The 11,771-nt window shown below is 53.6% G+C and overlaps 1 protein-coding gene across 2 annotated transcripts; it reads left to right on the top strand.

Annotated features, from left to right (window-relative positions):
* The first annotated feature begins 621 nt into the window (after positions 1–621).
* On the top strand, positions 622–3,167 carry Adra2b (adrenoceptor alpha 2B). 2 transcript variants are annotated; one of them, XM_052183540.1, is made up of 2 exons: positions 622–2,369; positions 3,029–3,167. In XM_052183540.1, coding segments are annotated over exons 1-2 (1,359 nt in total). In that variant the 5' UTR covers positions 622–1,011; the 3' UTR covers positions 3,030–3,167. The 2 variants fall into 2 exon arrangements, with proteins under 2 accessions (XP_052039500.1, XP_052039499.1); XM_052183539.1 differs by having other exon boundaries at positions 622–3,167.
* The last annotated feature ends 8,604 nt before the right edge of the window (positions 3,168–11,771 follow it).

Raw genomic sequence — 11,771 nt, forward strand, 5'->3', positions numbered from 1 at the left:
CAGCCTTTGGCACTCAGATGGCAGCAGAGGGCGCTCGCAGCACAGAGACTCCGTGCACCTCTCAAGTCGGACCGAGTGGAGTTTGGGTGGGGAAGCATTAGGAAAGGAGATTCAGAACTCTCTACCCACTCTGGTCCGTCCGGCCCCTAAGGTTCTCGGTTGCTGGGATGTTGGATGGAGGTGTGGCTTATTATGCTAAAGAGCTAACACTCTCCTGCACGCTTTCTGGAGCTGTCGGGATGCTGCAGGCGATGTGAGCTCTGGCCTACCACCCTAGATCTGGGTGCTCTGTCCCAGACTCGCAGACAGAAGGCAAGTGGGCCCTTGGGACAGACCAGCTCCGGGTCTCAGCTCTCAGCATGCACCAATTCTCTTCGGTGGAGTATTCTTCCCAGAACCCTGACGACCCCAGACTACTCTCCGGACTCGGCCGCGCAGTGGCGGGAAAGAGAAGGGCGTTGGGGCTCGGGGCGAGTGTAAAGGATGCGCGTCGCAGGTCCAGTCCGGCAAAGCGCACCTTCCACCTACCCCGGATCGGATCGCCCGCCCCGCCTCCTTCCCTCCTCCAGCTCCCGCCCCCAGTCTCCTCCCTCCTCCCACCGAGCTGGCTCTCCTACTTACGCCCCTGCGCGGCGGGCTGACTGCAGGCGCGGCTCCGGGAGAGAGCGAGCGCCTTTTTGGAGCACAGGCTGTGCTTCCCCAGTCGGTTCTGTGCGTCCTGCAGCTGTGCGGCGCGACGGCGCGACTTTCCTCTGGTCCCGGGACAGCAGTGGGACAACTTGGAAAACTTCTCTGGGGCAGACTGCAGGGACGCCGGGCACCAGTGGTAGAGAACGTAGGAGAGCGATGGATGGTCCTGGGTGTCCCCGGACCTCCTAGGCCGCTTTCGGTCAGGTTACGGTGCTCCAGAGGCATCTGCACCGCCCGGGGGACGAACCCCAACACTAGCGGAGCCAGGGTGGCGCTATCTCCTGCGTACCGTGAATTTGGCCAGCATCGTTCCCTCTGGACATGTCCGGCCCCGCCATGGACCACCAGGAGCCCTACTCGGTGCAGGCCACTGCCGCCATCGCGTCGGCCATCACCTTTCTCATCCTTTTCACCATTTTCGGCAATGCCCTGGTCATTCTGGCCGTGTTGACCAGCCGCTCACTCCGTGCACCGCAAAACCTGTTCCTGGTGTCACTGGCAGCAGCCGACATTCTAGTGGCTACTCTCATCATCCCTTTCTCTCTGGCCAACGAGCTGCTGGGCTACTGGTACTTCTGGCGCGCGTGGTGCGAGGTCTACCTGGCGCTAGACGTGCTCTTCTGTACCTCCTCCATCGTGCACCTGTGTGCCATCAGCCTGGACAGATACTGGGCAGTGAGCCGAGCTTTGGAGTACAACTCCAAGCGCACTCCGCGCCGCATCAAGTGCATCATCCTCACCGTGTGGATCATTGCAGCCATCATTTCTCTACCGCCCCTCATCTACAAGGGCGACCAGCGCCCCGAGCCCCACGGGCTCCCCCAGTGTGAGCTCAACCAAGAGGCCTGGTACATCTTGGCATCCAGCATCGGCTCTTTTTTTGCTCCCTGCCTCATCATGATCCTCGTCTACCTGCGAATCTATGTGATTGCCAAACGCAGCCACTGCAGAGGTCTCGGAGCCAAGAGGGGTTCTGGGGATGGTGAGTCCAAGAAACCCTGTCCGGTCACTGGGGGAGCTCCAGCCTCAGCTAAGGTGCCCACCCTGGTCTCTCCTCTATCTTCTGTTGGAGAGGCTAATGGACATCCCAAACCTCCAAGAGAGAAGGAGGAGGGGGAGACCCCTGAAGATCCCGACGCCAGGGCTGTGCCACCCAGTTGGTCTGCCCTTCCCAGATCAGGCCAGGACCTGAAGAAAGGGACTAGTGGGACAACTGCAGAGGAAGGAGCTGAAGAGGGTGAAGAAGAGGTGAAAGAATGTGAACCCCAAACAGTGCCAGGGTCTCCTGCCTCGGTGTGCAACCCACCCCTGCAGCAACCTCAGACTTCCCGGGTGCTGGCCACACTGCGTGGCCAGGTGCTTCTGAGCAAGAATGTGGGTGTTGCCAGTGGGCAGTGGTGGCGCCGACGGACACAGCTGAGCCGGGAGAAGAGGTTCACCTTTGTGCTGGCCGTGGTCATTGGCGTTTTTGTGGTCTGCTGGTTTCCTTTCTTCTTTAGCTACAGCCTGGGGGCCATCTGTCCACAGCACTGCAAGGTACCGCGGGGTCTCTTCCAGTTCTTCTTCTGGATTGGCTACTGCAACAGCTCTTTGAATCCTGTCATCTATACCATCTTCAACCAGGACTTCCGCCGTGCCTTTCGAAGGATCCTCTGCCGGCAGTGGACCCAGACTGGCTGGTGAGCCTGCCTGCTCGGGGCCTGTGCCAGGGTTGGTGCCAGGACCACCCGGTGGTAGTCCCCCACCTCCACAGTCTATATGGCCATTTCCCTGGGGTCCACTTACAGACCTCATCCTCAGACTCCCCTGAAGGGAAAAGGACAAATGTGCTGTTCCCAGGGGCCCATTTGAAACCTCCCCTTGCTGACTGTACTGAGGGATAGCTCTTCCCTCCTCTCTCCCCAGCAAGGGTAGCTTGGACCTTCTGGAATGTGGCCAAGGCCAGACTGATTAGAGTACCTCCATCGCAGCCACCTGTAAGCCAACAGGCAGGCTTCCCTTTCCTGGAGACCCCTGTGCCTTAGCAGGCCACTCGTGGTGTTTTTGTTTTTCTTTCTTCATCATCTTTTTTTTAAATTTTTTAATTTGTTCATTTTATTTCTTTGAGACAGGGTCTCATGTAGCCCAGATCTGCCTCAGACTTGCTATGCAGCCTGAGCATGATCTTAAGATTCTGATCATCCTGCCTTTACCTCTCTGGCACGAGAATTAACCATGTTCACCGCCATACCTGGTTTACCTGATGCTGGGGAAAGAATTCAGAGCTTCAAGCATGCTAGGGAAACATCCAACTAACCGAGTCATATCCCAGCCTTGATCTTCCTTATGCCTTTCACAGAGCCAGAAGCCCATCTTCTATGCTTCCTGATGCTGAGAAAGAGGTCAAAATGAAGAGGATTCAGTCATACTGAGCACCTGTGGTTCTCATTGGCTGTTGGGATGGCTGGTTATGGGCTAGTGCTGGTTGTTGGGGTTTTTTTTTTTTTTTGGTTTTGTTTTTTGTTTTGTTTTGTTTTGTTTTTAAGCTTTGTAGCTCCTTTAAGGCTAGAAGCATGGGTTGGTTTTTTCGGCATCCCTCTGGGAGGCGAGTGGGCACGTGGGTGCCTCAGTGGAGAGGTCTGGAATCCCTGGCCTCGGCCTCACTATGGCTCCTGATCACTGGCATTCACCCTTGCAGAGAGCAGGGCGACAATTGCCTGCCGCCTACTTGCGGCAGGGAGATGAAAGGCTTTGTAGAGAGCTTTGAGCTCCATGGGGGAAGTGCGCTAGAGAGCCAGCAAATGTGATTATCTGGTGATATAAAAATCCCTTTCCTATGTGTTTACCACTGTGAGCCTTCCTGTAGACTTTTGTTCTGTGCTTGGGGTGTGTGAATTCCTACCCCAAACTGGAAGTGGGTTGAGGTGCACCGAGTCACTTCTTTCAAATTCCGGAATTTCTTTGAGAATGCATTCTTGTGCCCGAAAAGGTTCGAGTTATTATGCTGTTGTCAGCGTCTCCATCTGTTACCTGTAACACCAACAGAGTTTTCAGTGGCTTGGCCCCAACCCCATTAGGGGATAAATTCTTTGTCATTGAGCAGGCAAATCGTTTTCCTAAGCTAAAAATACTCACATCAAGGAAGCAGTCTGAGATGAGATCCTCAGGTAGGGTGCTGGGGCTAGAACAGGCAGCCAGGGCCCTGTGGATTCCTGGGATAGCCACCCTCTGCGGGGGCCCAGACAACTCTCTGAACCCCATATAACACCGTTGGAGACATAACTAGTTCTGCCCCAGCTCAGAAGGATGTCTCATGGGCTGTTAAGAACCCTCACAGTGATATGGCTGTGAACTAGGGTGTCTCTACCTCCTGGTTGTCTCCCCAACTTAGGAATTGTTCCCCAGACTGACGGGATGTGGCTGGGTCTTCCCCACAAGCAGCCTGACTTCAGCTATGGACAACAGACCTTTTAGCCTCAGGGAAGGGGTAGCTTGAGTCCTGCAGGCTACAAGCTACACAGGCTATTAGCCCAGGGTGGATTTATCAGATTTTGAAGGTGCTAAAGGAGTTTTCTCAGGTGGAGACAATGATGGGTCCTAAATAGAATTCCTCTTCAGAGGATGAGTGACCAGCTTGATTCTCTGTTGGTTGCAGTTGTGAGGCTAGGACATTGATTTGGGGTGTGGCTGAGGGGCTGATTTGTTGTTTTTGTTTTGTTTCTTTTTTTTTTTGAGACAGGGTTTTTCTGTGTAACCCTGGCTATTCTGGAACTCATACTCTGTGGACTAGGCTGCCCTTTGAACTCACAGAGATTTGCCTGCCTCTGCCTCCTGAGTGCTGGGATTAAAGGTGTGCACCACTACCTGGTAGATTGGGCAGATTTGTTACCATCTGCTGGCTGATCTTGTGTATGCTTCGAGGGACCCAAGCCCCCTGTTGTGACATATAGGTGTTTCTAAGACTCTGAGCTATTTTATCAATAAAGGCTATTTTGTAATAAGCAAGCTGAGTCCTGTGTCTAAAGGTTGTTGGGAGAAGTTAGGCAACTCCTGGGATTCCGTGAGCAGCGGCCTGGTGAGCCGAGCGGCAGCCTGGTGAGCCGAGGCTCCCTCCCTGTGCTTGCTCTCCTCTCTGCCCCACCTGTCTGCCTTTTTCCACTAAGACCAACCTGCAAGGGAGAGACAAGAAGACTTCCCCAAGGAGGTGGTGGTATTTGGACTGGGTCAGGTCAGGTCTTGGAGCAGGATTACACCAAGAGGCACGAAAGAAAATTGGGACTTAGGAAGGCCGTGTAGACTTGATGAAATCTTGGAGACAGCCTTGAACTCCCCTGCTGCGTGGTCTGCATGGGTGGGGGGAGGTGCTGCGGGAGGCAGGCAGAGGCAGGCAGGCGACTGTGGGTGGTGGATACACAGCAGAGTGTTTGGCTAGGGCCAGGGGAGGATGAGAATGCTTTGCTTCAGCTCTCCCAAACCAACACTTAGCTCTCCAAGCTGCGAGGCCCGTGAGGGGCCTGAAGCCCCAAGTCTTCTGTGAGTGAGAAAAGGAACTAGCCAGCCATGCTCGGGTGCCACAGAGAGGGCAGAAGAGGCAGCCTCTGGGGCTCCAAGCTGGGCGGACCTGCTTCCATGAGCAAGGGAAGAAGAGCCATGAGGCTGGACGCAGACGGTCAGCATCAGGGTCGAGGCCCCTGGCAGATCCCGGGTTGGAAAGGACGGAGGGAGAAACAGTGAGTGATCTAGGGTACAGGGATGTTCTGCTCCCGCATCCTCAGAATCCTTGTCGTCGTCGTCGTCCTCCTCGTCGTCGTAGTCATAGTCATAGTCATCGTCGTCATTACTTTCCTTAGGCCCATGCATCTGCTAGGGACAATCAAAATGCCAGTGTGTCCACTGCTATCTGTGGACATGGGATCTGTTGCTAATCTAACAAGAAAGCCCTGCCCTGCCCTGCCCTGCCCTGTGTCCAGCTCCTCCCCAGCAGGGCAACCAGCTACCAGGGCTCTAGAGTCTCATGCAGGCACTCACCTACCTCATCCTCAGGGAAATAAAACTCAGGAAGGTGCAGTGACCACAGGTCAAGCCCCTACTCTCTCTGTTGGGCCACATATCTTTCTGTCAGTTAAGGGCCTACAACGGTCTGGGAATAGATGCCTATTGATCTCTGGGAATGAAGGCAGGTGGAGTAGGACTTAAACAGTTCTAGTGCAAGCCAATTTAGATCCTACTATGTCATTTAATCCACATACTTTTTCTATATGAGGTCATTTTACAAGAGAGGAAACTGAGACACAGGGTTACCCAGCTGAAACCAGGAGCCACACACCTATCACAGCCAGGCTGAAGGATTTGCTCTCTCTCATATGACAGTCTCTCTTCAGTAGTGTTGACAGTATGAAGCTTCTGAGGCTGGGAGCCAGTTGGATTCAGTAGGCAGCAGTGCTAGGATTGATTGTTCATGTCTACCACTCACACCAAAGACCTAAGAGGTAGTAACTGTGCCTCAGACTTCCCATTTCTGGCAACTCTGTTGAGGGCCCAGTTCTGAGGACCCAGAAAGGGAGGATCACTTACCTCAGGAGGAATCACATAGACACACATGGAGGCAAGGGCTGGATCCGGCATCCAGGTAGCATCCAGCATACCAATTTTTTTTTTAAAAAACAGAAAAGGGTATGGGTGTCTTGCCTGTATGCATGTCTGTGTATACATGCCTGGGGCCCATGGAGGTCAGAAGAGAGCATTGCATACCCCGGAACTAGAATTACAGATTTTGTTGTTGTTGTCATGTGGGTGCAAGGAACCAAACCTGGGTCCTCTGCAAGAACACATGTACTGCAACTTCTTACTGAAGAATTGTTATACACGCAGAGTCAAGGAGCAATAGGCCTGTGTTCAGGAAAGGTCTGCTGGCAGCCTGCCGTCTGCCAGGTCCTGGCCTAGGCACACCTCTTTTTGGTTCTCTGGACTTACCCAGACCCACACGGCTGATGGAGAGAGGGTGCTGACTCCAGCTTCACTCTGCTCTCCATCCCCCTTCCCATTCCTTTAAATCCCATTCCTGTTCTCTCTGAACCCAACTGAGGACCACTAGGTTGGTAAGGAGGTGCAGATACAAGGTAAAACGCTTGCAAATAAGTGGAGAAACAGTTAGTGGCCAGAGTGCCAACAAGGGGCCTCTGCAGTTTGCCTGGTGAAGGATGTGATAACTTGACACAGGCTGGAGTTATCACAGAGAAAGGAGCTTCAGGTGAGGAAATGCCTCCATGAGATCCAGCTGTAAGGCATTTCTCAATTACTGATCAAGGGAGGAGGGTCCATTAAGGGTGGTGCCATCCCTGGGCTGGTAGTCAGTCCTAGGTTCTATAAGAAAGCAGGCTGAGCAGGGGAAGCAAGCCAGTAAGGAACATCCCTCCATGGCCTCTGCATCAGCTCCTGCTTCCTGACCTGCTTGAGTTCCAGTCCCGATCTCCTTTGGTAATGAACAGCAGTGTGGAAGTGTAAGCTGAATAAACCCTTTCCTCCCCGACTTGCTTCTTGGTCATGATGTTTGTGCAGGAATAGAAACCCTGACTAAGACAAAGGAGAACTGAGAATGTGGACCTTCAAAAGATCCCTTTCTATGACAGAGGGGTAGTCTCACTTTAGAAGACAGTTAAAGAAGCAGGCCCCCTCCAGCTGCTCCTGCTTTGTGAGAACGTATTCCTAGGACACGTTCATTCCTCTGGAGGAGGGCTTCGGTCAGTCCATGCTATGGGGCTCTTGAGAATTCCTATTTAGAGCATCCCGGGCAACCTGCTCAGAACAGGAGGCTCTGCAAACAAGGGAAGTCTTGTTGGTAATCAGGCCCAAGCCCTGTGTGGCCTCCATGGGGCACCTGTGTGCAAGGAAAGTCACCTGAGGACCAGCCTATAAGGGGGGCAGCTGCTGGCTGGGAGGAGCTTCTGCCCAGCTAGAGCTGAGACAGGACGACCTTTGGCTTCCCTCCTGAGTCCAGGAAATCTGCTCACGGGACCTGGTCATTGTGGGTGGTAGGGCTGGTGTGGGGCTGGTGTTTCCATGAAATCTCAGTGGGGAGGTGGGTTGCTCAGGGTTTGTATCCTGCCTCTGCTAGTTCTGAGCTTCTTTGAGGAAAGGCTTCACCCTTCTCTGGGCCTCTGCGTCTTTGCCTGTCCATGGAGGATCGATTGCCTCAATGGTTCCACAGTTCTCCAGCCTGTGGCTTCCTCTCTGCCCTCCCCTTCCCAGCTCCCTGGAAGGTCCAGTCATGGGGACTCTTCAAATTAATCAACTGTGTTAATCAGCTGTTCTCGAGGCTTGAATCCTGCCAGGATCAGGCTGTTTGCCTCGCTCTTGTAGCTCAGTGAAGAACTGAGGACCAAGCCTGGAGTGACAGATCTGTTTGCAGTCCTCTGAAGTATGCAGAAGCGAGAGAAATAAAGACAGCTCTGAGCTGTAGGGGTTCAGGGCTTAACACACTTTGCCTGAGATGGTGGTATTATTATCCTTGGGCTGTAGGTGAGGGAGCTGAGGCAGATGGAGAGCTTGCTGATGTCCACCAGAGTCGAGACAAGGACTCACACGACCTATGACACCAGCCAGCCTCTGTCCTCAGCAGCCCCCAGAGCCCCTCCCTCCTGGGGTGAGCTGTTGGGTCACTCTGTCTGTATGACCTTTATGGTTTGCGGGTAGACCCTGCCTGTGACACCCCATTAAAGCAGGAGCCCAGGCAGGGGTGCAAACTCCCACCCTTCAGTCCCTGCTCACTGTCAGCAGGGGAGGTGGGGCGCACTAGGCTAAAATTAGCCTCTGGGATTCTTTGTGCTCTGCATCCATCCCTCTTCCGTCGTCGTCTGGGGAAGGATGCTGTCAGGAGGCCAGCACTAGAAGGAGTCAGTGTCAGCGTGCACCCTCCACAGCTTGTGGGCGCTGATCTCCTCACACCCCGCCCAGGCTCTGGGCCAAAGGCTTCTGCCCTTGGCTTGGCCTCGTGGCCACCTATCGATTAGCAGTGATTTCCAACAGAGAGAGCCATCACTGTCCCCCTTCTGGCTCTGGGATCCTAGCTCCAGTGCCCCCATCCCCCTCCTTTCTCCTCCTCCTTTCCCTGATCCTGTCTTTGAAGGTTGCATCCCCTACTCAGACTTCCTGCCTCCTTTCGACCCTCTGGCTTCTTCCTTACCCGGAGGGATGGTCCTGGCCCTGCAGGTCCCATGGACCTGTAGTGGCTGAGAGGGAACCGGAACAGTGTAGAGACCAAAAGAGTGCTACTCTCCCTGGAAAGTTGGGGCTATTTCTGTCCTTTCTGCCTCCCTCTGGGGCTCTGGGCTCCAGAGCAGGACAAGTTAGCTGGCGGGGGAGGTGTGGGGCCAGGGCTTTGTGTGTGTGTGTGTGTGTGTGTGTTTGGTTTCCTTGATAAGGGGACAGGCCCACTTTGGAGCTAAGGGGTAGGCCTCTCCAATCTCAAAGCTGCAGGTTTCACTAGAATGACACACATACATCGCCTCCACTCCACTCCACCCCACTCCACTCCACTCCACTTCACCCCACCCCTCCCCACCCCGGCTCCCATGGGGACCGGGAGCCACTTCAGGAGGGAAAAGTGCTGGGCTGTGACTAAGGGGACCCAGGTGTCCCTGTGTCCCTTTCCCAGCCCATCCCAGCTGCAGCTGTGAGGGAGGGAGCGTGAGAGGCTGGCTGGGATTCCCTGGACAATTGGGGGGAGGGGAAGGCAAGGGTTAAACCCAGCCTTCCTCCCAGCACAGCGGTGGAGGGCGGCCCAACATGGTCATAGGTTGCAGGCTCCGCCGAGTCCCTCCCAGCCTGCTGTCTGTCAGGTGCCTCTGACATAGCTGTTCCAGCTGGAGCCCTTCTTCCTCTGCTGGCCTGTGGCTCAGGCTACAGGACACCCAGCTACTGGCTTTTCTTTTCTTTCTTTCTTTTTTTTCTGAGACAAAGTTTCTCTGTGTAACCCTGGCTGCCCTGGAACTCACTCTGTAATCCAGGTTGGCCTTGAATTCAAAGATCTGCCTGCCTCTGCCTCCTAAGCTGCTCCACAGCTGCCCAGCTTTTGAAGGGCTCCCCAGCTATTTTAGAAGCCCTTGTGGAGTCAGAAGCAGGACCACCAAATAAATATCTGGGTGACTTGGGGTAAATTACTTCACCTCTCTGAGCTTCTTTCTTGACTGATGAAGTGCCAGGACTAGAACAAACTTCAGATACCATCCTGGGGCTGCCTCAGGAGCCACAGGGAAGGCCTAGAGGAAGGGGAACTGAAGACAGGGGGCCTGGCTACCTGTCTGTGCTTGACACTCTAAAGTATGGCCAAAGGAGAGAGCTTGTGGTGGGGGGGGGGGGAAGGGCAAGGCAGAAAGGGAGCTGAGGCCTTGCTGGTGGGAACCTGCGCTCCCATAAGTTATATCTTAGAATGACCAGTCAGTCAGGCTATGTCTCCTAAGCACAGGCTGGACTCACCCAAGCCTTGGCAACAGAAGGGCCCACAGAACTAGGCTGTGTGGATAACCTAACCATAGGGCTCCAGCCCCAGCCCCTCAGCCCCAGGGTAGACATTAAGTGAGGAGTTAGCGGACCTGGGAATGGTCCAGCAAACTGGAGCTGTCTTGGCATTAGTCATCCAGATGCTGGGACTCTGGACTCTAGGGACTAGTCTTGGATATAGAGTTTGTATTTTGTTCTCTGTTTTGGTTTGTGTTCCCTACAGTTTCCTTGGGAGATTCTTCTGGGAGATCCATCTGATTGTGGCTGAGCTAGAGGTATAAGAACTGTCCTCACAGAGTTTGAGACAGACCAGGGCAAAGACTGGCCACAGAGAGTCTAGGTATAGACCAGCTGGAACACGAGGAGACGGGAAGAGCTGAGGTATGGTTGAGGCTATTTTGATGGCAACATGGCATAGAAACAGGCTTTGGCCACATTTGGCTCTGATGCTCATTGTCTGTGTGGACTCAAACAACTAAACCCCTCTGAGTCTCAATTCCCTCATTTAAAGTGGGTTGGCATTGGAAGCCTCCAGATGGGAGATGGGAAGCTAAGAGGTCACAAAGAGCCATAGGATGTCCTTATGGGGGTGCAAGCGGCAGAATCACAGTGTTACTCTGGAACCCCAATCCTCTGCAAGGTGAGCTGACAGAGGTCTTTGCTCAGCAACCTGATGAGAGGAGGTAGATTCTGTGTCCTGGGAGATGATTCTTCCAGAAGATTCCATCTGGAATTCCATCCATCTGTCCCATCTGTCCCTCACCATTGATTCTGTGACTCCAAAGCCTCCCCACCTCCCACATACAATTCCAGCAGGTTCTCTCCAATGTGAAGGATCAGAAGGTTCTCAGGGAAAGATCTAATGTGCTACATCAGTGTCTCTGTTTCTCCACCCCATACCAGGCCCATGATAGACATCAGTAATAGATCACCAAACTTTCTCTGTGAACACAGACAAAACTGCATTAAGATCCAGGCAGATCTCTTGCAAATGATTGATGGAGTGAAAGATAAAACTGGTTTGTCCCTGAGTTCTGTGGGGGACTCCAGTGGGGGACTCCAGCCTCATCTCATGGGTGTTGGTGAACGGGAAGTCCATTGTGGTATGAACAGTGAGGGGAATTGACCCCCAGAGCTTTTAGGATCCCTATATTGCTGCTGCAGCAAGGGTCTACCAGATATCTCCAAGATTATGAGAAAGCAGAGCAGAGGTCTGGGGAAAGGCAGGCAGCCCAGAACAAGGCAGGCAGCATGGTGGGCACTAATGAAGGTGGAGCTCTTGGGTCTGCAACCCTAATCCTGGGTCAGAATTAAGAAGGGAAACCTTTGGCGATCTCATCCTCTTAGGAAGCTAGACCAAGGTAAGGATGGCTACAGAGGCACCAGACCTCATGCATAATCAGTCTCTGGTGGTCTGACCATCTGTACCATCTAGGTGAGCTTTGGTTCCCTTTGAAAGGGGAATCCTAACCGCATTCCCTCTTCCTCTACCTAGTGATCCTAGCCCCGGGCCAATCCTGAGGTTCTCATCCTCAAAAATCCAATACCCAACAATGTGCTCTGATGTTATTTGTACATCTTGTTTACCGTGTGACTCGTGAGGA

The sequence above is a fragment of the Apodemus sylvaticus genome, chromosome 5, assembly GCF_947179515.1.
Source record: "Apodemus sylvaticus chromosome 5, mApoSyl1.1, whole genome shotgun sequence".
Taxonomy (NCBI): Eukaryota; Metazoa; Chordata; class Mammalia; order Rodentia; family Muridae; genus Apodemus; species Apodemus sylvaticus.

What these genes read in the sequence shown, in the direction of transcription:
- Adra2b (XM_052183539.1), top strand. Translation starts at nt 1,012, where the DNA reads ATGTCCGGCCCCGCCATGGACCACCAGGAGCCCTACTCGGTGCAGGCC.